The 26,489-nt window shown below is 35.8% G+C and overlaps 1 protein-coding gene across 1 annotated transcript; it reads left to right on the top strand.

The window, feature by feature from the left end:
- The first annotated feature begins 528 nt into the window (after nucleotides 1-528).
- LOC127861123 (ankyrin-3-like) lies at nucleotides 529-17,041 on the top strand. Its single transcript, XM_052399499.1, has 5 exons — nucleotides 529-693; nucleotides 3,557-3,656; nucleotides 10,138-10,335; nucleotides 11,083-14,329; nucleotides 16,256-17,041. Exons 2-5 carry the CDS (start codon nucleotides 3,564-3,566, stop codon nucleotides 16,477-16,479), a joined length of 3,762 nt encoding a protein of 1,253 aa, XP_052255459.1. The 5' UTR covers nucleotides 529-693; nucleotides 3,557-3,563; the 3' UTR covers nucleotides 16,480-17,041.
- The last annotated feature ends 9,448 nt before the right edge of the window (nucleotides 17,042-26,489 follow it).

Raw genomic sequence — 26,489 nt, 5'->3', positions numbered from 1 at the left:
TGTGTTTACATATTGGCAGAACTTAAAAGTTTTATGTCGATAACAAAGTTTGTTTTAAGTAATTTTTCATCATCATCATCAGCAGCAGCATCATCATCATTATCATCATAACTAGTAGTAGTAGTAGTAGTAGTAGTAGTAGTAGTAGTAGTAGTAGTAGTAGTAGTAGTAGTAGTAGTAGTAGTAGTAGTAGTAGTAGTAGTAGTAGTAGTAGTAGTAGTAGTAGTAGTAGTATCTTCATTATTATTTCGGCAGTAGCAATAGTATAAAATCTACTGGTAACAGCAGCAACACAAACATAACCAGTTTTAGTAGTAGCAGGAAAACATTTGACTTCGTCTCATAGACGTATTAGGGGCAAATGTTTTAAAACACATGTAGATACATGTAGGTACAGCGAGCAATTAATTTAAAGTGGTATTATGCGTGTCTAAACATGCAGCAATATTTAAACCTTTACAGCGGATTAGTATTCTTTATAAAAGATCGACGAAGTCTTTGTCGCGATTGATCGTGAAATCGTCTATTCAAATATCGGGACACGTAATACCGACTGTGTATGAAATATACATGAAATACTATTTTTATCTCATTGTAAAACGTTGTATTACTATTTAAAGTGAAAATTAACGTTTGGAATACATATTTTTGTTCATATGGAGATATACTAGTATAACGTGGATAAACAATTGCGTAAGTTTCCCTGTTTAATAATTAACAGCAAAAAGACGCATTGATATTTAAGGGGGGTTGTCTCTTAAATACACACTTCAACATGAGAGAATATATAATTTCATTGAACATGAAGACATGTCACATTGGGATTGACGATAGTTGATCAATTTTACCATATTTGTCACAACAATTATTGCGTTACTATTTATTTTCGGGCCAATCACTGGTAAGGCGAACATACGGAATTAAACGAATAGTCTTCCTTGATTGAAGGCACACCAAACAAGTACCTGTAGAATTTGATTAATGGAAACCACCATATTTTTTATGAATATATATTCGGATACTTTTTTTCACGTGCTACAGCTCACCGTGTCATCTGATATTATGTAACTTAAAAAAGCTTTTATTTCGTATATACAAATATAATTTACAATTAGAAAAGTCATAACCTTTGAGAAAACGTTTCCTGGATAGAACCCTGATGAGGGGGTGTGAGTCCTGATTGGTTATTAAACCCTTGTATTATATGACGTTTTTTGATAAAACTTCTATTCTTCCATTTAACATTCAGTCAAGTGACACACCAAATTACAATGTAGTTTCAATAAAAATATGTGTCATTATGCAATGTAGTAATTTTCATACATTATTTGAATTGCCCCTTTCTTGCTTTTTGTTTGATAAAAAATGTAACAATAGGCACTGTTCTATGTTGATTTTAATTGTACGATATGGATGGTGTTTAAATAATATATTTTATAGAATAAGCCCATTATAACCGCAACGATTTTAATCGTAATTTGCGAAATGTGATATTGCTTCTAGTTTATTACACAAGCCATTTTATATAAATTTATGTTATATAATAGTGTTGCATTCATTGTATTAAAAGTGTAGTGAACATGTAAATGCTTAATTTATTTATAAATGAAATTCAGTATGAGGAGCCTGTAGTGAGTTCATTAAATGTAGAAATACTCTGGCGAAAGTCATTAATTTTCAATTTATTAAGTATTAACTCTGATATAGTTTTGAAACAATACACCCGCTTTGCTCCGCTAAGTGAGGTAAATATCCTTTATTAAATTATGTATGAGCATGAATTAAACAAAAAAAAATTCAGCGCGCAAAATTGTTGCTGAATTTAAAAATTGATGGTCATATTTGTAATAAATATATTTGCATAGCTGTAGTTTTGTAAACGTGTTTAGTTTGGGTTGTTGTTATACATGTTATTGTGTATTTTTAGACTAATTGGTTAAATTGCCAAATGTTCTAAAATCTTTCCCGTCGAACTGATTCTACGCTATCAAACTTTAAATCAATGATTTAAATAGAGAGCGCATGCTAACATTAAAGGTGTCGGTCCAAAGTAAATAATTTGTCAATAAATCGAATTTCTGTTTATATCGTACCCATGGTTCAGATAAATGATCAGCATTCTGCCTGGCTGATATTGATTGGTGTGTTTCTAAATATCGATCTCACTCGATCGAAATCTTATGAATAAGAAACGAGCAGCCAAGGAGTGCTGGTATTTACGAGGTTGAACATTAATAAAACAGTTCGTATTGATGTTACTTAAGCAATTACATGTCACGGTTCCATATACAGAAAAAAATACGCATGCGCATTCATAGCAAAGCAACATGCTATTGAAAGATTATTGGGCACCCTACTTATTGGACCTGTTCGTTGCCGATCACATGCCATATTATATACAGTATTGGTTGTTTGAATGTTGAAATATAAATGTTATATTGTTCATGTGTTAAATTTACATAATAAAGCTATATATACGAAATATATGTATAGCTATGTTCCATCACAACAAATCGCATTTATATTTGTCAAACGATTTTTATTTATTGAATTTACAATTTAAATTAAATTAAATTGACGTCTTTTAATGAAACATAATTCAAAGGTTAGCATTTACATTGGGATTCACATGATACTAAATATTTAACTTACATTTGTACAAAACAAACCCGTTAAATTATGCATATAGTGCTAGAAATTTGAAAATCTTTTCATACAATAAATTTTGGATTGTTATCAGCGCGACGTTAATATTTAAAGGGATCTTTTCACGCTTTGGTAAATTGACAAAATTGAAAAAAGTTGTTTCAGATTCGCAAATTTTCGTTTAAGTTATGATAATTGTGAGGAAACAGTAATACTGAACATTTACCATGGTCTAATATAGCCATTATATGCATCTTTTGACGATTTTAAAACCTAAAAATTATAAAGCGTTGCAACTCGAAACGATTGAATAATTTGGAGAGTTCTGTTTTTGTCGTTAAATTTTGTGAAACTAGGAAGATTGCTTATATAAGGTATAAAATACGTCAACATACGTGTACTCGGCGGAATAGCTCAGTTGGCTTGAGCGTTTTTACTTCAGGACTCTGGCAGGACTCCAGGGGTCACTGGTTCGAAACCTGTTCCGGGCAATGTTCTTTTCCTTATTTTAATTTTATTCTTGATTTTTTACTGGAGCTTTTACGATTCAATGTTAACATTTATCGATATAAAGCATTTAATGAATAAGTTAAAAAATGCCAAAATCTGTGAAAAGGCCCCTTTAAAAAAATGTCCCCTTATTGACGAAGTTCGTTGTATTCATGTTCACCATGAAACAGCTCACCAGATCGTTGTAATCATACAACGCTTAACTATCATAAAAACCATTTTTAGCTCGTATAAAATCATTGTTGTCTATTATTTTAAGGTCCTTAATTGGATTGAAAAACAAACCTCAATCACTCCAGTGCTTGTTTGTAAAACACCATTCAGTTCCCCGGCGAAAATCCTAAAAGCGGCTCGTTAATTTCCATTTTACGTTCGTTCTCATTTTGTCCCAATATTTCAGACCGGAAATGGATGCAACGGGCGGCAAGCGAAAGGAGAAACCTGCAAGCGACCCGGCCGGAGAGGATGGGGACTTTGTGCAGCTCAGGATCGTCAGAGAGGTATCCTCGTGCGCACGATAATTAAGTGTGCTGAACTTGTATCCTGTTAAACTAACAGCGGGACGGTTTTATCCCCATGGAAACAAATATGCAATAACACAAACGATATCATAGTTCCTGTTTTGCATTTATGACCGTATTTCCTGAATCGACGTGATGAACCTGTAGTGCGTTCAGTTACAGCGAACGTTCGCTATAGTTCGCGAACGGTCGCGAACGTTCGCTATTGAACGCTCGGTTCGCCGCGAACCGAAGCGAACCGAAGCGAACCCTCTCGGGAGGTAGTTCGCTAGCGAAACCAAGATGGCGGACAAATAAATATGTTGTATTTGTTTAGTGTTACTTCGATATTTTTTCCCTTTTTTGTAGTACATAAAGTGAATTGAACAATAAACAAAGTGTATAGGAGGTTGGGATCCAGACATAAGCCCCCCAGGACAAAACCCCCCCCCCCCCCCAATGAAAAAATGAACATTTGGACAATTGCCCCCCAGTAGAAATGACAGGTAGGATATAAGCCCCCCAGTGCTTATTTTGCATCTGAACATTTGCCCCCCAGTGCTTATTTTAGAAGTGGACATTTGCCCCCCAGTGCCTAATTTTCAATGACATTACTCGATTGAGCAGATAATCATGTCCAATTATCACCACCTGATTACTCAAAACCTTTGAGATGATAATCCATTTATCCAATAACCACCACTGAAAGGCTTAAATAATGGAAGGGATAAATAAGGCGACACTGGATTTGATCTCTTCTCTGACTTTCATAACTTCTATGGCTAAGTGGTCAGCATCGTTACCGTGTGTTGTGGATGATGTGACCATAGTAACCTGAATATATAAAAACAATAATTTAATATTGTAACTAATGATAATAGAAATGAAACATTTAATTTATTATATATAAAATTATTTTGTGACGTTTTGTATATCTGTTTGGAATTAATTATGTAAATTAATTGATATTTTGAATGTTGGTAAAGCTTACAAATACTACATTTACCTTTACTTCAAATAATTAAATTTGTGAAGTTATGCAATACTGTCTGGAATTAATTTTGCAAATCGCTATTTTAAAAGTTATGATAGCAAAGATAACAAATAGCATTTTAATATTATACTTACATCAAGATTAGTTGTCAAGGTTCCTTTACATGAAGCGCTTCTGCGCTTGGAACATTCCCAATGTATTGATTCTTTACGAGACTTCTTTTTGGTGTAAGAGTACCCATCCTTCAGTAATTTCTCAGACCTTTTATTACTCTTAATAATTTCCATGATGAAATGTATCATTTGAAATGTGATAGTTTCGTTATATACTAAGTTTTAGTTAATTGTCACTCAAACAATGTAACTACAAAAATAATTGCCTTTAAATGTTGTTATATGTGTTCACTTTAATTATCATTATTTGTACTAAGTTATGATAATTATTATTGATAATCCTTTTGATTGATTAAATAAAGAAGCCATTAATTTTCATTAACAAGTTTATGATCAAAGCCACATGTCACACCTTTAACAAGCTGATAATCCGTTTGATTGATTAATTAAAGAACAATTCTTTAAGATGTTTGTTTTACCTAAGATTAGGAAATTCAAGTGAGTTTCTGGACCTTTTTTATTTCAAATTATAATGATCCAAGTTTCTATGATTATATATTTGTGAGATATGAAATAATAATGAATCCAAAGACAGAGATATACTAGTTTAATGGAAACAACATATGATATTAGCACTGGGGGGCAAATGTCCTCTTCTAAAATAAGCACTGGGGGGCAAATGTCCAGATGCAAAATGAGCACTGGGGGGCTTATATCCTACCTGTCATTTCTACTGGGGGGCAATTGTCCAAATGTTCATTTTTTCATTGGGGGGGTTTTGTCCTGGGGGGCTTATGTCCTACAATCTAGGAGGTTTTGGGGATTCCGATAATAACGTCACGTTTGCGCATCCTCAAATTTTGGCCGCCAACACTGCGGCCATTCTGCTATTGTTTGCGTTTGATGATCCGCATCGTGATAAGATTTCAATCATATTCGCGACCCATTTTAAGAACAACAAAAATATTCAGAAATTGAAATTCTTCCATATTAAATAGAATCCAATGAATGAACACAAATAAGGACGAAAACAAACAACAAATTGGTTGATTTTATGTTATCAACATAAAGAAACTATTTCAACCTATATGTCCGTAAAGACTTACCTTGTTACAGATTAACTAAATCCTCTTGATACGTGTAAATGTTTGTATTTAATTGTTCACACCAATTTTGACACTCCTTCTTTCAGCATTTTTAACCACCCATTGTTTAATTGCCCCTTTGCTCATCACAAACCGATTATCTCGGTATGATCGGATACTGTCCAGACAATAACTAAGAAAACAGGGTGTCATAAACCCAGGGACCCATATTTGTATGACTCAGTATGGGGTCATTAACCACATGTGTCTGGTCATTAAACACAATTTATGATACCTCCGTGTCATCTCTGGGCATATTAAGCCAAAAACTTAACAGTTGCTTTAATAAAACATTTGAACATATTTAAAAAATAGACGTACATTTGTTCGAAATGGATTAACAGGAACTATTCAGTATATATATAAGCCAGTTTGAACATAACACTTAAGTGTTTTATAATGACAATACATTTTAAATAGTGTAGAAATTTACTGCTACACAATTATCGTATTTAACGGGTACCTGCAAATGTAAACCGATATAATAACGTGTAAAGATCGTGCGTTTTTGAAGTGTTCGAAACATCATCGTGAAAACAAGCAATCGCGTTTGATCAAAATATCGATATAAAAAACTTGGGTAAAATAAATGTATAGATTTATGGTATAATAAAATTCCAGATTTGTATAGCTCATAATCACTACATTAGAGTTTTCAATATACATGTGCATACAAAGACAGTTCAATTCGCAAAATATGCAGGTGTTGTTTTTTTCCATGTGAATGCTAAAATTTATTAATATTTTCATTCATTAAATGTAAACGAAACGAAAATTCATTCAATGTAAAAGAAAATTACAACTACATTTGAAGATTATAATGTATTGCGCTATTTTAGGGCTTTGTTTTATAACTGATTCAATGCACCTCTTACACTAAATTTCGATCGCTAATGAAAAATAACACTATCGCATCCACACCACTTGTAATTATAATCAAATTATTATAGTTTTTTTTTTGGAAATATCTGTTAGTTAAGTACTTTCTGTGTTATTAGCGATTTCCGCCATCAAAATCGCTACAAATTTCTGGGAGCCGCCATCTTGAAACGTTCGCGCCGAACTTATCGTTCAATAAGACCGAATCGGAAACGAACGATCATTGGCGAACGTTCGCTGTAACTGAACGCACTACAGTTATTTGATCCTGTTTTTGACCACACTGCCACTTAAAAATAGTAATCACTAATTAAAAGTAAGCGCGTTGTAGCGTAATGTACAAACTTCAACAAACTAGAACCATCCCTTTAGGTGATAAATACCTTTAAATGCGACATTCAGAAAAGCTGAAAGTCGTGTTATAGTATTACATTGTCCAACCATAAAGGTATTATCATATTTCAAATGGTTTGCTCCATTTAAAGGGACCGTCAACCACGAATAACGAAACAAGGGAAGTTCCAAAATACCGAATTTTTTACAATTATTAGTTTATATTGGTTAAATTATTACGACAGGTATATTACATTACATAAAAAAACTTCATATTTTCAGTATATTCTGTAATAAAATTTCGCGATGTGAAATCGAAAGTACATTGCGAAAATCGTTGACATAACGATAAACACACTATAAAAAACGCAAGTAGATTGATCATTTTACATATAAAATATATACAATTCACTACGCATATACCGTTTGCATTCCTGGGTTTACCACGTGACGATGGTGATTTATCTACTGGCGTTATTTATAGTTAACTGGTAGTTACCTGAGCACCCGATTGTATAAACAGTTAAACCGGCGGTTAACCACATACCGGCGGTTAAAAGTCGGTAACATGTTGGTTACTGGTCGGTAAGCGTTTGTATAAAATTAGGTTAGTTATACCGATCGGTTAAAACCCAGTTAAAACATACCCTGCTTCCCTAGGTGGGTAAGTACAAGTAACCGAGAGGTAACTTACACAAAATGACCGCAGCGCGCGACATTATAAAATCTAACTATCGACGACATTCACAATTTCGACGAGTTAACAACAAATTGCAGCGACTGACACTTTATTTGACTTAATTTACAGGGCAATACGATTTCCGACTTCGGACGACGAATTTAAGGACGCACAGAACGTGTTTCTTATATTCTTTTATGGGTATGCCGTGTGTGATCCGCTGCATCAATGGCGCCCATGTTAAAATCATTTCTCCGAGAACAGGGAACAACAAAAGTACAAACAAAAAACAAAACACGTTCGAACTAGTATCTTACCTTTAATAACCCTTTAAAATCCATAAATAATCCATTTAATTCAATAATTGACGAGTTTGCATCTAGGGTCTTTGATAATTATTTTAGCATAGTTAAATAAAACCCTTATGCCATCATATCATTATATTCAAATGAGAACTAACAACTTTCTTCTTCGTCACACGCTACGTCATGTACTCTATGTACATTAGTGCTGTTAAAATGAACCGGAGCAGTTTATCAAATGTGTCGTGTTCTGAGAAAAATGGGCATAATGAATGTGCTTAAAGTGTCGTCCCATATTAGCCTGTGCAGTTCGCACAGGCTAATCAGGGACGACACTTTCCGCTGTTATGACATTTTTTTTTAAAATGAAGTCCCTTCTTAGCAAAAATCAATTTTGGCGGAAAGTGTCGTCCCTGATTAGCCTGTGCGAACTTAACAAGCTAATCTGGGACGACACTTTACGCACATGCATTATGCCCAGTTTTCTCAGAACACGACACAAATAATAGCCGTTGGTGAACTCGGTTGCATTTGCAGATTTCTGCATACAAAGATATATTTAAACTTGAACAATGTTTAATTTGTCTATGGTAAATTCCCTTTTTGTACAAGAAAGTAAATAAGTTTATTGTAAACATAAGCCAAATTAGAAGAATAGTCTAGCATGTTACGACGACCATGTATAATTTTTATGTTACATCTAGAACAACTAGAAGAAGAGACGTCTTTGTAAGCACTCTCTTGCAGTTTGGAAGCACCAGAGATTCCGCTATATGATGCAAATTCCGACATAATTATCAATTTGTCCCTGGTCATTTTGATGAACTCATAGTTAAAATTAACACTTTATTTTATTTTGAATTCATTTGTAAATGAATTTGATAAAAAAAATACATGTCGCTGTTTATAAGCGTGACACTTCACGCGAAAATTAAGTCATTAGAAAATGCATTGTGGGAATGTTTTGGTTAAAGTTACCGGTGGTTAAATTCCACTATGCGCGGTTAGGTTACTTTGCGGTATATCGTGTTTATACAATCGAGTTACCTTGAAGGTTACTTGAAACTTACCAAGGTTTGAATGTTATCGAGCGGTAACTTTAACCAGCGTTTATACAATCGGGTGCTGGTAGACATACCAAGTAAAATTTATCACCGAATTTACTTGAGTATCTAAGCTTGTATCCCGCAAAACTTATAGCGGGACTGTTTTATCCGTATCCACACAAATAGGCAACACCATCAACCATACCATAGGTCCTGTTTCGCATTTATGACCGTATTTCCTGAATCGATGTGATGAACCTGTTGTTTCCTATTTTTAACCTGCCACTTAAGTAAAATAATAATCACACATTCAAAGTAAGCGCGTTGTAGCTTTCTGCACAAAGGACAATTAAACAAACTAGAACCATCCCTCTAGGTGATAAATACATTTAAATGCACATTCCGTAAAGCTTCAAGTCGTGGTATAGTATTTGGGTACTGAGAATTTGACTGTAAAGGGTGGTTTTATAATTTTTTGTTCTAAGGATGACGTCTTTGTAACTTTAACTATATAGATGACACCTAACGAACACCCTAGTTCCATAAAAAGGTCATAATAAATATTTTGTACACCCCTAACATAGTCCATCCATAAAGGTATTATTATATTTAAATGATTTGTGCAATTAAAAATAATAATTCTGAATTTAGTGGGAATATCCGGTTTGTTTGTATTACGAAAAACCTGTTTGGAAATATGCCATCAACATCTATAAATATTTAACACTTATAATAATATTATGAAATGAAAAGATACATAAAAAATTCATATTATACTGCCAAAATGTAATGCGTTTAAATGAGTTTACAACAGCAAAAGTGAATACATTCCTTGAAAAAGAACGTTCTCTGTAGGATATTTTGGATACTGTCCAAAGACATAGCTATGACTAAGACCTTGACTGGCTTGAGACCTGATCAGGGACACTTTCCGTTATAAGGGATATTTTAAAATATTACATCACTTTCTTATTCATCTGATTTCAAAAGAGGAGGAAGCAGCAACTCAGTTCGAATGGCCCCACGGTCGACAAGCGCAGCATACCGAATGGAGCGGTCATCGAGGAGAAGCCGCTGATGTTCCGCGAGGAGCCCAAAATCCGCCCAACCACCGCCGCAAGAGAGCGCGCTAATGATGACCTCCGGGAGCTGATATTTGCCGCCGTGGATACCAACGACCATAGAAAGGTAAACACTTGCATGGCCCCTCGACCACGAGCGTTTTTATCTCGGTATTTTACATTTAACATTCAGACAGCAAGTTACGTTTGATTTTGTTAATTGTTTGTTCAGTTTCGAAAGTTAAAGACAAAGTTGGACATGAGTGTTCGTACTCGTTTAGTAACGAGTATTCGCGTATGTTTCCTGAGGCAATCAGCATGCATATCTCCAAGTTACCGGTAGTCTAAGGACGCCTCAACATCTTATTATTCTGGTTCTACTCGGGATTTCTCGACCATATATTTTAAACAACTACGACATTCAACTATGGACACCCATATAAAAATGCTTTAACCAATCGAAAAACTTTAACTGTGTGTTTTTTCTATTCTACAAGTACCTTAAAGAACAACACGCTTTTTTCATATAAAATGAGCCGCGTTAAGTGAAAAGGGGGTTTAATGGATGTGCGTAAAGTGTCGTCCCAGATAAGCCTGTGCAGTCCACAACACTTTCCGTCTATACTGGATTTTTGCTTACTTTCTTTAAACCGAAATTACCATAAAAACGGAAAGTGTCGTCCCTTATCAGCCTGTGTGCACTGCACAGGCTAACTTTGGACGACACTTTACGCACATGCATTAAACCCACTTTTCATTGATCACGACTCAAATGTATGTTCAGATATGATGGCTCATTCAGTATTGCTATCTTAGTTTTGCAAAGCTTAATTTTAGTTCAAACATTAACGTTTATTTTTTTCTTTCCTTGTAGTTGATGTCAGTTATTTCAAACATTGGCAAAAACAATTTGCTCCAAGATATACGGATTAAAGAAACAGACGAGAATGTGCTCCATTACGCTCTTTCACATGATAAGATGGAGACAGCGATTAATCTGATTGACCAATGTTCACTCGAAATGCTGACGTCACATCACGTGGTACACAAATCCGGCGTCTCTGGAAGAAACAATTGTTTGCATATCATTACGGAGAAAAATGATATTGAGATGGCAAAACTTTTACTTTCAAAACTACCTTCTACAGAAAATAAGCTGGATGTGATAAAATTAGAGACAGCTATTGACATTGAAGGTCAACGACCAAGGTTATTTTCTTGCTTGCATTTAGCCGCATATTACGGTCACACACAACTGGTGCGATTGTATCTAGACACCGGAATCGACGTTAATCATTTGAACGGCAAAGACGACACCGCTTTGTTATGGGCCGCTAGGTGGGGACACAACGAAACCGTGAGTTTGCTGTTAGACAGGGGCGCGGATACCGAGGTTTTAAACGACAAAGGATCTACGGCGCTTTATTGGGCAATACGGTACGAGTTTCCTAAGACTGTAGGTGTCTTGCTGCAAAAGGGAAATGCGAATCCGAACACGAAACGAAAACTCGGTCTTGTGGCGCCAATCATAATCGCAGCGGCTTATGGTAACGTGGAAATCATGTCTCTGTTGTTGCAGCATCGGGATATCGACATACACGTCCGCATACGTGGTGGTGAGATGGCGGTGCACCACGCCGCTAAAGAGGGCTGCACGGATGTGCTGGATATGCTTATTAAGCGTGGTGCAAAGTTTGACGAACAGGACGAAATCGGTGACACTCCTTTACTGCTCGCCGCAAAGAACGGGAATTATGACATTGTACATAATTTAATACGGCGGGGCGCGAACGTAAATCACCGGAATCATGAAGGCCACGACGCATGGTACTTCGCCATTGAGGACGAGGAAGACAACTCGTTGCTAAGCAGCCTGGTGTCGGCGACCAGAGGCCAGGACATGCTGTGGAGACATCCACTCTGCATCGCGGCGAGCAACGGCAGAATCGACAAGATCAAGTGTTTGTTGAATATGCATATCGAACCGATAAGCGCTGATGCCGACGGCAATTCGTTTCTGCACCACGCCGCGATGTCAGACAAACACGAAGTCATTGACAAATTCAATTCGACCATATCAATCAATATACAGAACAATCGCGGGAATACGCCTCTTCACATCGCCTGCTATAGGGGATACTCAAATACCGTAAAAGTTCTCCTGAAATGCAAAGCAAAGGCAGACGTTAAAAACAGCAAAGGAGAAACCGCGTTACACGTAGCTGGATATTCCAAACATATAACCGCCGAGACTGTGAGAGAACTTGTGGACTACATTATTAAAACGCACGCTTGGGAGAGCTTAAATGATAAGGACAACGAAGGTAACAACCCTTTACATATCGCGGGCAAACACGCCAAACCGGAAGTTCTCTGGGAGTTCCGTTTTGTTCGCTTCAAGGATCGTGACAAGGACGGCCTGATCCCCTTGCATGAGGCTGTGCGACCCGGTCAACCCGAGGCACTCGATATGATGCTGGATATCTTTGAAAGCATGAAACGCGATGCGAGGATAAACGAGCAATCTTACGCAACCAGCGAGACGGTTCTACATTTGGCCGCATCCGAGGGGCACAGCCGTTGTGTTCAAAGGCTGATTGGACTTGGGGCTGATCTGTCTTGTAAAGATGTAAACGGTAATACGGTGCTTCATCGCCTGACGCTTGCATGCGTGGAGGACAGTAAAAATATCAGCCGCCACCTCGAAGTTCTCGACACCGTGTTTGACAATGTTGTTAAGTGGTGGTGCATAAAAAAGAATATACCGTTCCCAGAGGAAGAAAACCGCGAGGTCTATATGTCTTCTCGGCGCGACGCTACGCAATTCCTGGTCAACAACGTTGTAAACGGCGAAGGGCTTTCCGTCTTAGACATGGCATTCAAATACGGAGTACCGGACATTCTTTCGCGATTGCTGATGATGCCCGATGTAACAAAGTACGATGTTACCAAAGACATTCCTACAGGAGTACATACCTACAGCTTTGATATCACCGGGATCACTCCGAGAACGAACAATGCTATTCGGGGTTGCTGCAGTAGAGCATCCGTCTCACCTCTCTTAGAAAAGGACATGAATGCAGACGCCGGTGCCGGGGGATCAAGACTCTCGGGAATGGAGTGGCTCATTACTCACACGGTTAAAACACGGGCCGCGGAGATTCTCGATTTGCCTCCGATACAAATGATTGAACGGTACTACACGTCAATGGTTGCCTGGACGTTTGCTTTATTGATGGTCGTTCATATCGTCTACATGAGCGTATTCACGTACGTTGGAATCGACTTGCTTGAGAAACTACGGAATGAATCGAGCATTTCTTACTCGGACCCGGAAACAGTGCTCTTATACGCGTTCGTCCCTCTAGAACCTGCAGTCATCATCCTGTACATGCTCTGGAGCCTCGGACGGTACTTCTGGACGGGAGACATAAAAAGGAAGGCGCGACTCAGCCGGAAGAGCGGAATCGCTCTGGGCGTGTCCATTTTTGGCTCTTATATATTTCTTTTTGTGTGCACTGTTTTTGCTGGACTCGTTCTAGCGTGGATTGTGCTGTTTTCTGTGCGTTACACGTACAACGATTATTTCTTCTCCTCCGCCGTTTGCATCGGCTGGCTTTTAACTATTTCGTTCACACGGGGAATACGTGCGATCCATTATTTCTACCGCATGCTATTGAGTATGATGCTCCGCGACGTTGTTCGCTTCGGGATTGTCTACCTGTTCGTGATCTTGGCGTTTGGCTTCGCGTTCCACGCTCTGTTCCAAGTGTCTCAGGATATCGTGAATGACTACCTTACTGCCGGCGACACACTTTTCCTCACTTTCAACATGATGATTGGCATGGGTCAGTTGTTCGAAGGAGAATATGAGAAGAACCTGGTCGCCGCGGGAAGGACGCCCGCGTACTCCAAAATCCTGTACCTCATCTACATCACCCTCTCCACCATTATCCTACTGAATTTGCTGATCGCGATGATGAACGACTCTTACACGACGATTCTGAGGGAGAATCAAGTCACGTGGCGTATTGAGGTGGTCAGCCTCGGAGTCGAGATGGAGTCATCATTTCCGGTCGCGGGAAAGTTCTCGAACGTTCAAATTAAACATGGCGGCGTTGGTAAGGATCACACTACTTTAAATATGAAATTTTGTGATGTGTTACGAAATTTCCTAGCGAGTAAAGTTGAGATATAGAGCGAACATTAATAGAAAATAAACGCTTATCACTTACTTGCTGATATTGCTGGAAAGTGAGTGGCATTGAGAAATTAAGCAAAGCAATAATGGGTGTACAAGGGCGAAAAATACCTCTTTAAATGTAACGCTCCGTAATATCAGGCTGTTTTGATGGCCGGAGGCACAAAACAAGACAGAAAACTAACAATAAACAATCACATTCAGAGCTATACCTGTAAAATAAGTGTAGGATTATTATTTAATGCATTACACTTTTGCCCTTGATGTATATACACCTATGATGTTTCATGTTGAAATCTTGTTAGTATCTGAGATATAGCCCTGATAAGTTACATCATACAAAAAGGATAAGGATATATATATGGCCTGTTCTGGGTTTTTGGTATAAATGGGATATATTCTATACACATACACAGTTTCATGTTAAAATATTGTATCGTATGAGATAAAGCCCTGAAAATGTACATCATACACATAGCACAAGAGGCAATAACTCTTATTTAAGAAAGTATAGGGGATATGTTTCTTCTGCTTGGTACGTCTTCTCATTGGTATTTACATGTATATAAAATATATGTGGCATGTCCTAAGATTGTTGGTCATTCCGGGATACATGGGCGAAATTTAGTTATTCACATTTACTGAGGCCTCCATGTATGTTGAACACTGAGCAATTAAGATGTTTGCAATATTACTCAATTTAAGGTGAAACTGACTATTAAAAAATGCCTATTAAAACACAAAACTATTTCTTTATTTATGTTCATGTCAATACAGCAACTAAATTTCAAATATATATCAATAACACATGGTTTAAAAAATAATATATTTAATACTTCTCAAGAATGAGTAAACATTATCAACATTATATTTATTTATATTGATTACTATGAATATACCATAATAAATTCAAATTATTGACATTCTGTGTATACAATGACATTTTTTAAGTGTTGTTTTTGTTTTATAACTGATAAAAGAAAACAATATCATCATTCCATACCTAATGTATATTATACATCAATGAAGTTTGATGTAGAAATCTTAAACAGTTTCTAATGTGTAGCCAAATAAGTTTGTGACTAACGGATATAATAAAAAGAACAAATATAAATAACTCTTATTTAAGAAATCGCGAAGTGTGTTCTTTTCACGGCACATCTCCTCGTTGATATCTATACACACACGAAGAGTCATAATTTAATCTTATATAGTTTCTGAGATAAAGTCCTGAAATGTGTGTAACATAAGGAGGTAATGACAGACGGACAACACCAAAACTATCTCCTGCGCCTTGAATAGCTTAATGATGGCAACGTTCCATGTGCGAAACATTTTAAAACAACTTACATGATTTGTGTAGGGTTTCTTTCTTGTTTTTTGACTCCGTACTTCAAAACATATCGTGCAATAATGATCGCATATGAAAGGAATCTTATTTAGAAGGTATTTGAACGCTAATTATTATATTAGAAAACTGTTCCTAATTGCGTAATAGCATTTGTAAGTTTTTGTTCATTGCATTCTCTGATCCTCCGTAAATAAAATTCACAATCGGTGTATGTAAATGCCACATTAAGTTTAACAAATACAATATTGCAAAGTACACTGATACCCATAGCCTCTTCGTTTCTTTATTTGGTGTGGTACTTATTTGCACTCAATAACAATCTTAACAATATCAAAACCATCATACAAAATCACATTTTTTTAAATAATAACTACGTTAAAGGAATCTCTTTATTTGAGTTTTTTTTTGTAATGTAATTTCCGCTGTGTTCATTGCTTGTGTATGTTGTTTTTTTCTCTTGTGTTCACCGAAATATTACCCGTTCTTGCTTTGCAGACAGTATTGTTAACGGCGTGTCACCGGAACGCTGGTACGTATCGATAGCTGACGCAGAGTTCAGAGAACAGATGCGCGAGATGGACCGGAAGTACTACACGAATCAGGAAGAGGTCACCAAACGCCTGAATGACCTGGATTCCAAGATGGTTGAAATGGAGCGACTGACTAGCAATAAGCTGCAGCAGATCACGGATCTGCTGGAACAAATCAAGAGGAAGTGATAATAAAATAACGAAAGTGAATTCGTTTACAAATGATAATACAACAACGTATTAACACAGGACGTATGGTAGAAAAGTCGCTCACGGCCGATGACAAGAGCGGATAGCAGGAAGAATTAATAGATTGTGAATATTTCAATAAACCAATACGGATTAGTGGTTCTTGTATACGGCGAATGTTTATAATACAACGAGATAAAAAAAGAACAATGCAGACAACTTTTTTTTCATAATTATTCTGTTCTGTATTGTCAAAATATCCACATTAAAAATCATGTACATTTACTTCACGACATGTCATATGTCTTGTTTTTTAAGACATATGCAATACACTGCTCAATCAGCCGTGTGTAATCAGCTCAGGTATTCTCACAAAACCAACAGAAGTCAGCTCTTGTAAGGTTTAATCTTTAGAGAATGTTGTATAATTATAACTTTTCGTAAAGGGGGTACAAAAAGTACGTGAACGGGTAATTGGATTTTCTGCTCTTTCCTTATTCTCAAAAACTCATAGTATGTACACAGTATACTATACAGATTTTCTGGAATATCTGTTTATATATGCATGTCACTGTATTTATTTATGCATTATACTAAAGTGTTATGTTTTATATGAAATATTGTTATTTATTAAAGCTAAAAAAGCCCTGTTGTCTTGCTGATATTACAAAGATCACAAAGTTCCGGTACAATGACACACAGATTTATTCATAAAAGTTGCCGTTGAAAGCGTCATGCGTAACAGCGTTTCGCGTCAAGAATTAAGGTAGAAAAGCCAAACTTGGTTTCATCATATATGCAGCACTTAGACTCCATACAAGTCATCACTTTCGATTCGAATAGGCAAAGTTGATGTAACAGATGACTGAATAAGTGAAACAAATCATCAATGGCAATATTTGTGCATCAAAGAAGGTTTTGACAGGTTTCGAACAAACTTTTTTTTTTGGGGGGGGGGGAGGGGGCCTATTTTAGGTAAAATCCATGTAGAAGCAGCATTTCTGATGTCATTTGACCCAACAAAAGGGCTTGCTTGCATGGAAAAACAACACACTTGAATTCCTGACTCAAAAAAAAGTCGTCGTCAGACATGAGCTTTAAGTCTTTTGCCACACCTGGACCTATGATTCCTAGGCTCTAGTTCCATCTCGGACAGGCTCCGAAAAGAGTCAGTCTGGCCCGGGTGCTCAATTTCGTGTAATCTGAGAAAACAAAAAGGTTTTTTGTGCACATTTACCCATAACGGTGCCAACTAATGTAAGTGGGATACAATTAGAGTAAGCTTTCAATAGTCTGTGTTGCTTTATTTGCTGCAAATGGATAAGTCACCACGCCGGAATCACATTGTCGGGCACACTGGCAAAGTTATCGCCACAAAATATTGTTTTAGTGCTGCAGTAAATGTAAAACACCAAATTTTCCTAATTTTGGGGACAAAAGTGTGCCAAGATATCAAAGAAATCATTTTACAATAGATTTAATTGAAAATAACGGTGTACTAACCTACAAAGACACCGATCCCCTCGACACGACTGGGCGAGTGTTGAGGGCTGTCTCCGAATCAGTCATGCTGTACAGTTTTTGATGGCCTGTCACTTCAGCCGGACCTGTAAACCAATTGGACGACAGTTCAGGCAGAGCTATAGACCCATTTCGACACCGCCTACAAATGCACGCTTAGGTTTACGCATAATAATAGTGATAATGAAGTCACTTAAACACAGATTCCCTGGTGTTTTTCATGCGGGGTCTATAACAACAACATTCCTCCAGCAAAGAAAGCATAATATTATTATCATTTTTGTGTTTTCAGCTGAATACTTGATTTTGCTTGAACTCAGCAAAATATCCAAACAGGAAAATAAGGCAATGTAGTGTTATTCTGAGTAGAATTGCCTGATGGGGTTGAAGACGAAGGCAAATAGCAGTGTCGGGCCAAAATTGGCGGACATTTTTAACAGTAAAAGGTTCAAAGAGTAAACAATAATAATAAATACAGATAAAATAAAGACATGCATTAGGTTCATTTTTGAGATTGATGCAAATTAATGTCAAAATGTCACTGAAAAACAATACCGAGTCTTTAAGTAGTCTTAGAATATGTCTCCGGAACAGGTTTCGGTGTGATTTTCCAGCATTTACCCCCCTTATGACCCCAATTGCTACAACCCAATTGCAAACAGCCCTAATTTGGGTCAAAATGACATCTGGCAGTTATGTTTTCCAATACAGAGAGTTTTTGATGGTCAATTGTCAAAATTCTGGCAGACGACTAACTTGGTCGGAAGTTCTTAAAGGTTACGCATGCGCAATTAATTTCCTTCTATATTACATATAAAATAGTTGATGTTCGATATCAATTTTTAACATGACCAAGCGTTTCAACACTATATCATCATACATCATTGGAAAGATAAATGCATAATCTTTTGAAAAAATGCATGCCATCAAATTCTATGTGTTGTAACTCAAAATATCTACCTTAGAATAGACACACCAGTTTTGACACATGTGGAGGAGACCATTTTTACTCAAATAGTATGACCTACTTTCAAAGCCGGGAACCATCAACAGAAAAAGTAGAGCACAAAAATGGCAATTTTTCTTATTGCTTACAAATATGCCTTCAAATTGATACCAAAACGTACCATTTGCATTCTATTTTACAAATCCTAGGCAGCATTCACCGAACAATGTGTGCTATATATCATATTGACTGCATGTAACCCTGTAAACAGGAGTTCCGGTTTGGGGTTATGTGACCTACAAATGAAAAGTGAAAGCGAACGTAGGTCAGGTAATCGTGCTTCTGATAATCGCCACTAGTCTTAATAGAGATTCAAAATCACACTGAAACATAATTAAATAACATTTCTTTAAACAATATTCCGTCTAAAACACACAATAAAAACGATTTTTCTTTCGTTATTAACATTTTCATTCGTACGCAGAACTACTTTGGCTGAAGCATAATTGCCCAAACCAGGAGAATGTGATGCGTCTAAGAGGTGACAATAACGTAGTGACGTCACCATCTATGTATAGAATGCTCTGGATCACGATTAATTGCATAAATCAATCTCTGGGTTAATGGTTGGCATCTTTCGAACTACTTTCAAAAGTACAACAACAACAATAACAGTAGAAGACAATTTTAATTGCGAAAAGTTGAAAAATTGAGTACATGTGTCACGGTTGTTGAGTGGAATAGTGTTATTTTCAACTGTGTACGAGGCATTTGAACTAGTAGTAGACTTGTTGGTGGAAATGGAATTTAGAAATATATCTAATAATTCCCCATCGTATAGAATTATCATCAGCATCATTTCTATGGAACATTGCACTATTCAAAATACAAGTGTTTCATAATAATGGTGCTTTTGACATAGTTCACTAACCATCAAGACTGAAATTATTCCTGCGCACAGGTAAAGTAAATAATTGAATTTGTGCAGAATGTTTATTTTTACAAATTATTAGTTATTTTACGCAATTTATTTAAGATAGATTGCACTGAAACGCTTTGATTTAAGGTATTTAGCCCCCATACCAACAAGGCGTTCTCGGCCCTATCTGTACTTATTCATATTGTTTAAAGATTTTGAGAACCCTCAGTCATTGCCAGTGGGGACAAAACAGGGACCTTCTTATAGCTAGATGAACACATCCAATATGCCAGCAACACGTTATAATCGATAACTATAATAATTGATGATTCTGTTCATTTAACTACACTACTAATTTACCAAAACAATGCGAAACGCATTTGTATGCCCCTGAATGAGGGCATATAGTGATCCCACCGTCCGTCTGTCCGTCCGTCCGTCAGTCTGTCTGTCACACTGAGATGTTGTCTGATAAATAATGAAAATATAATCACTATAAAGTGAAAAAAAATCAGTTAAATAATGTGACCAACGAAGATTTGCCAAAGAGCAATTCAGATCATGATTTAAATTAAAAACAAGTAAGATGAAAGTCTGTCTATGGGATCCCAGTTAAGACTTATCTGTCAAATCTGCACATTTGCACTTGGCCATGTTGAATTGGGGACTAAATACCATCAAGTCATGTAACAAGGAGCAGGGTGTAGCACGCTGTTATTTATCTCTTGGGCTTTCACATGAATTTTACGGGTAATTTTCATACAACAAATGATATTATATAGTGTACTGATAATTTAAAAGCAAATGACTTTATTTATGAGCTCACATTATCTCTTACTATTGGTGCAAAAATCATTTAAGTGCCACATTTCAAAAGAAAATTTATATAAAAATATAATTAATTGTTAAAACATTATTAAAAGATGATTTCAATTCACAAAAGCATTTAATTACAAGAAAAGTTCATTTAATGTCGATTACATGTAGCATTATTGGTATTGTATTTATCTGCATTTAATACACTTATTTAAAAATGCAGACAAGACACACATCTAACAGAAACAAATGTATTTTTTTCTGCATTTTTCCAGCATGAATACTCTTCAAGTGTATTTCAAATCATCCCTAATACACTTTACCAGGAAAAAGTTAAAAAGCATTTTTAGTTTACTTTAAGTCTATTTTTAAATGCATTAAGACACTCTTTAGCAAAAAACGTCGAATAAAAACTTTAAAAAATACTAAAGTGTAGTAATAATTGAAGTTTTGTATGTGCATCAAAACAGTGTCAAATTCATTTGCTTTTTTAAATACTCAAAAAATGAAACTGTGTACATGCTTGCATGAACACAGTTTATAAATGCTGTCAGAATGATAAAATATGCAATTACTATAAACACAAATGCCAGGGAAACGTGCTTTTTGTACTAAAAAATCGAATGAATATTACAATAATACATTCTGAATAATATGTATTTAACAGTATTGTCTAAGAAAATCACCAAAATGTTATATATTCATTCAAAGTAACATAAATCATATTTCAAAAACACATAATTACTTTAAATCATTTCACACAATACTGCAAAAAATTGCACAGTTAATGATTGTTATTGATTCTTTATTAATTTATACATGTACCATTTTTTAATCTTGATGCATCCTCAATTGTATTATGCACATCTTAATCTGTTTTAACAATTATAATATAAAAAAGAATCACGACAAATGTCAAATTCGATACAGATAATGCATAGTTGTTTCATTGATCTATAAACATATAATGGATTAAATATAACTGATTTAAAATTAACGTTTTCAAACTATTATTAAATCTTTTACCCTGAATATGCTGTCCTTTATCAATGATAATAAGCGAGGTATGCCGATTAGAAAAATCGAGCTATCTCAATCGGACTGGCTCGGTCTTTTACATAGGTCGCCATTGTGAAGAATTTCTTCATGGTATGATAACTAAGACGAGCTGCTTCGCAGCATCGTCAAAAATCATCTGAAATATCGAGACCAAGCTCAGATAGGTCTGCAGCACGCAGTATTGAACACCGGTCGCCAGTATGGCTCGATCGGTAATTGTCGACTCAGGTATTGCTGTAAAGTACCCGGGTACTATTAAGTATACTTCAAAGAATCCCGGAAACGGAAAAATATATATATAAAGTACCCCGGAGTATGGCTGGGTACGTTTTAGCAAAGGTTACGTTTTGAAAGCATAGCTATCATCTTTTACTATGAAATGTTGTCATTTTTCTTTTAACGGCGCCTGTACCTTTATTTCGTATGCCTCTGATGCACAATTACATTGGAGACGCGGACCCACTTTGTTTAAGTGTTCTTACACCCCTGACCGATAGCCCCTGTTTACTCCACCACTGTTAAAAGTATTATGTCTCTGGCCGATAACGCAATTTTAGGCCCGCCGAAAGTTGTGTATCGTGTTATTTTTTAAAATTTGATCCAGCAATTGTAAAGTTTTTTTACAAGATATGTACATTTATCATACTCTTTATTTACAACATAAAGAACACACATTCTTTTCCCCAACTAAAAGTCCGCAGCTTTCAAAATCTTTCCCAACTTCAACCTCAGACTGTTCATAAACTCTTCCACTCCTGCCTCATTTAGGTGCACACCGTCAGGACACCAGTGTTTCCTCTCATCCTCCACGTGCACCATTGACGCAACAGGGAAGTACCTCATCACGTAACGGGCGATTGCGCTGGCAATCTTAGAGAATTGATCGAAAGTAATCGCGGGATCTCTGTACTTCCATCTCTTACAAATGTCGGCCACCACCATGATGGCGACACCCCGAGTTCTGAACGTGTGTGTGTATCAGAGTTTATTTTCAGGTCCTGCCGGCTTCTTTACGAAGTCATTATGGTCCGACCTGACCGAGTTCAGAACGCGGAGATTTTCTCTTTATATACTTAAGAGTGTTTGCACGAGTAGTTTGGCAGTACAAGGGCGTGTTTTTTTTATAATTAATCACATCTTAAAAATACAAAAATTAAATGCTATATTTGGGATCAATGTTTTGCAGCATGTTGTCTGTAATTAAAGCAGATATTTAAAAATTATATCTTAATATGTGAAATTCTTAACAATAAAAATGAGTTTTGTATAAAGAAGCGATTTTCTCGTGTTTAAATTTCGCAGAAAGACTACTCGCGTACAACAATTATAATGTAGTTATTATTTAAATTCACGATTCGTTTGGAATGTCACGATTGTGTGTTTTTTATTATTAATCACATGTTAAAAATATAAAAAATTAAATGCTATTTTTGATATCAATGTTTTGCAACATTATGTCTGTGATATAAGTAGTTATCTCTATATAAAATGCATCTCAATATATGAAATGCTTTACAATAAAACTGAATTTTGTATAAAGAAGCGATTTTTTTTTCCGTGTGCAACTTATGAAGGGAGACAACTCGCGCACAACAATAATACGGTAATAGGAACTGAAATATATTGATGGTATTTATATTGTTTATTATTTTTATTTCTATTGACATTTATCTGCACAAAAATGTTCGGTATAATATAAGAATTAGAAAACCTCACTTCAGGCGCAATGGCCTTCGGCTTCGGTCCATATACTATTTGGGGCTGCCTGGATGGTTTACTACAACTATTCTGCCATAGGGCCCTCAGTGAGGTTTTCTATTTCTTAAATAGTGCCCAGCCAGGCAGCCAAAAACTGTATATCGACCGAAGCCGTAGGCTGAGGGCCATATACAGTTTGTGGCTGCCTGGCTGGTCACTATAATGCCATTCGGACCGAAGTGGAGTTTACTATTTATTATATTACTCCGAAGAGCTTGCTCTTTACCATTGTACAGTGTTGTACGATTGTTTATTGTTTAAAAGAGATACAATGAAGAATTTCTCAGGAATAATGACGTCATTTCGTTAAAAAAGACGTCATTTTACAGTGAAACAGTGCAATTTTAGTGGTGTGTAACCCCAAACGGTCCATATACAAAAATCGTGACCGGTCCATATACTATTAGGTTCCTCTAACGCATTTTACAGACTGAAACCGGTTGATTTTTTGCTATTGCTATAAGGAACACTAATTTAACTTAATTTTATTAATCTTTCGTTGATGTTGAGCATTTATGGATCTTAAATAACATAATGATTATTCATGAGAACTATCTCACGCCTCCGATGCTGCTCGAAGCCAATATCACGTTCGCTCGTAAATGTTCGGATATAGTCGCGGTAAATTCCAATGGAATATATTGTCTCCCCCTCCCCCGCCAAAATAAATAAATAAATAAAATAAATAACGAGCATTATATCTCGTTTAATCAATGTAACTAGAAAAAATCTAGCGTTGAAATTTCGGTTATTGGTATAAGGCACTTTATTTGATGATGGGTTAACTTAGAATTACGAAGTATTAGTTTAGTGTAAACATATTTATTTTAGCTCGATTGCATAGAAAGCCTTAGGCCTATCGCTCTCGAGTCCGTTTCCTGGGACTAGAACCAGTACTTGGTGTCTATGGGGGAAATCTAAAGAACGCTCCCGCAGTGGGGATCGAACCCATGACCTCCCGATCGCTAGGCGGACACCATATCCACTACACCACAGCGACCTTAATTACGAAGTATTCGTTAATTATAAGGATTTACGGATCTTTAAATATTTCTTTTTATTAAGTGCTTTGTAATATATAATCAGCCCCGGTTAGAAAAGTTCCGTTCTTGGATAACTCGATTCAACGAATTTTAATAAATTCAAAATATAATGCTTGTGCATTTGTTTAGTATATGTTTTCGTTTAGTATGCTATTGAAATAAATCTTTTTTTTTCACATCAATGGTTTTACCTTTTTTAAATTTTGCTATAATAACTATCGTTATTTTCACAAGTGTATACAAGCTGTATGAAACAATTGAGACCATAATGCGCAGGCGGAGATTTTAGAAACCATGCAATCCGTAGTCCTCTGATCGTCCTTGCGTGCTTGAGTGAGGTGCGTGCAATAACATTTCTTCTAACGACTTCCCCTCCTAAAGCTCGTGACACATTTAACCAAAGTTCACAAGAATGATTCGTGGGGTGACCCTACAATGAATTTGAAAATAAGAAAAACACACAACAGTCGTATCCCGAACTAGATAATTCTATATCAATAGAAAAAATAATTAAGGCATCAAAACGATAAAAAAAAATAAAGACGATATAATACATGAATACTTCACAGTAACAATACACGTGTTTTCAAAGCTGTTAGAAATATAACTTAATAACATAATGAATAAAAAGTGTTTTCCACGGAATTGGAATTGTTATGTCTAGTGGTGGATCGTTTGTGTCCGCAACAAATAGATTTTATGGAAAAGCATTAAAAGCAATGCATTCTTTGTTGAACCTAACAAATGCTATGAACTTGCCTATAAATATCAAGTTCAATATATTAAAATACGCATATGTATCATCAATTTTAAACTATAACTGCGGAGTTTGGGGATCCATCAAAGCGGAAAATATTGAGCGCGTTCATTGTAAATTTTGTAAAAGACTATTGAACGAAAAAATGTCAACAAATTATTTATCGCAATATGCCGAAGTTGGTCGATTTCCCCTGCATATCGACAGATATGTCAGGAAGCTTAAATATTTTTTTGAAATTACATACTGTGAAACAGGGAAATTGTATTCTTAAACAAGTTGCACTTTTACAGAAATTAGGAATCGAACGTAAAAATAATGAAATCAATTGGTCATCCAAAATACGAGACATTCTTAACCACACACGTTTCATCGATGTATGGCTATTTACCGAATCTGTAAACAATGACCAATTTATACCGTTATTCAAAAACAGATTACGTGGTCAGTATATCACTAACTGGAATGTCAGTGTGACGTCGTGTAACTCAATAATCCTATATAAGGAACTAAAACCAGTCTTTGAAAGATCATCTTGAAATTGTTGACAATAAAAAACATAGCAACACTATTGCTTATTTACGTTTATCGTCTCACAAATTATCTATAGAAACCGGCAGACACCAGAACATTGAAAGAGATCAACGCAAATGTATATTATGTTATCTAAATGACATCGAGGATGAATTTCACTTTGTTCTTAAATGTCCGTATTATAATGATGTAAGGAATGCATTAATTCCAAAATATTATAGAATCCGACCAAATATGTTCAAATTTATTAAACTACTAAATAGTTAAGTTTAAAATGGTTTAAAATAAGAGGAAAGGTCATAAATATGTAGTGAATAATAATATATATAATAATAATATTTTTTACAAAAAAATAAGGTCATAATTATGCAACTATTGCTACAATTGTAAAAAAAAATACTTATAACATTGTGTGATCACTATGTATTAACCCCATCCATGTGACATTCTCTGGAAATATGTTCACGAGACATGTTTATTTCGTGTTTATTTAGATTACCTGTTCTTTAAATTGACGGGTGTTTTGTGTGTACTACAACGGATGCTGTTATTTATATTTATGTTTACGACGATGAGCTTCACATGTTTATGTCAAAAATAAACTATTATGTTGTGTTATGTTTATCAAAGCTGCTTAAATCGTTCCGGTTCGTTTCG

The sequence above is a fragment of the Dreissena polymorpha genome, chromosome 15 (assembly GCF_020536995.1).
Source record: "Dreissena polymorpha isolate Duluth1 chromosome 15, UMN_Dpol_1.0, whole genome shotgun sequence".
In the NCBI taxonomy this organism is placed as follows: Eukaryota; Metazoa; Mollusca; class Bivalvia; order Myida; family Dreissenidae; genus Dreissena; species Dreissena polymorpha.
This window is presented reverse-complemented; position numbering and strand designations above follow the sequence as displayed.

Coding starts and splice junctions, on each gene's coding strand:
- LOC127861123 (XM_052399499.1), top strand. CDS start 3,564: ATGGATGCAACGGGCGGCAAGCGAAAGGAGAAACCTGCAAGCGACCCG. Junction 3,657..10,137: donor AGCTCAGGATCGTCAGAGAG/GTATCCTCGTGC, acceptor TGATTTCAAAAG/AGGAGGAAGCAGCAACTCAG. Junction 14,330..16,255: donor AATTAAACATGGCGGCGTTG/GTAAGGATCACA, acceptor CTTGCTTTGCAG/ACAGTATTGTTAACGGCGTG.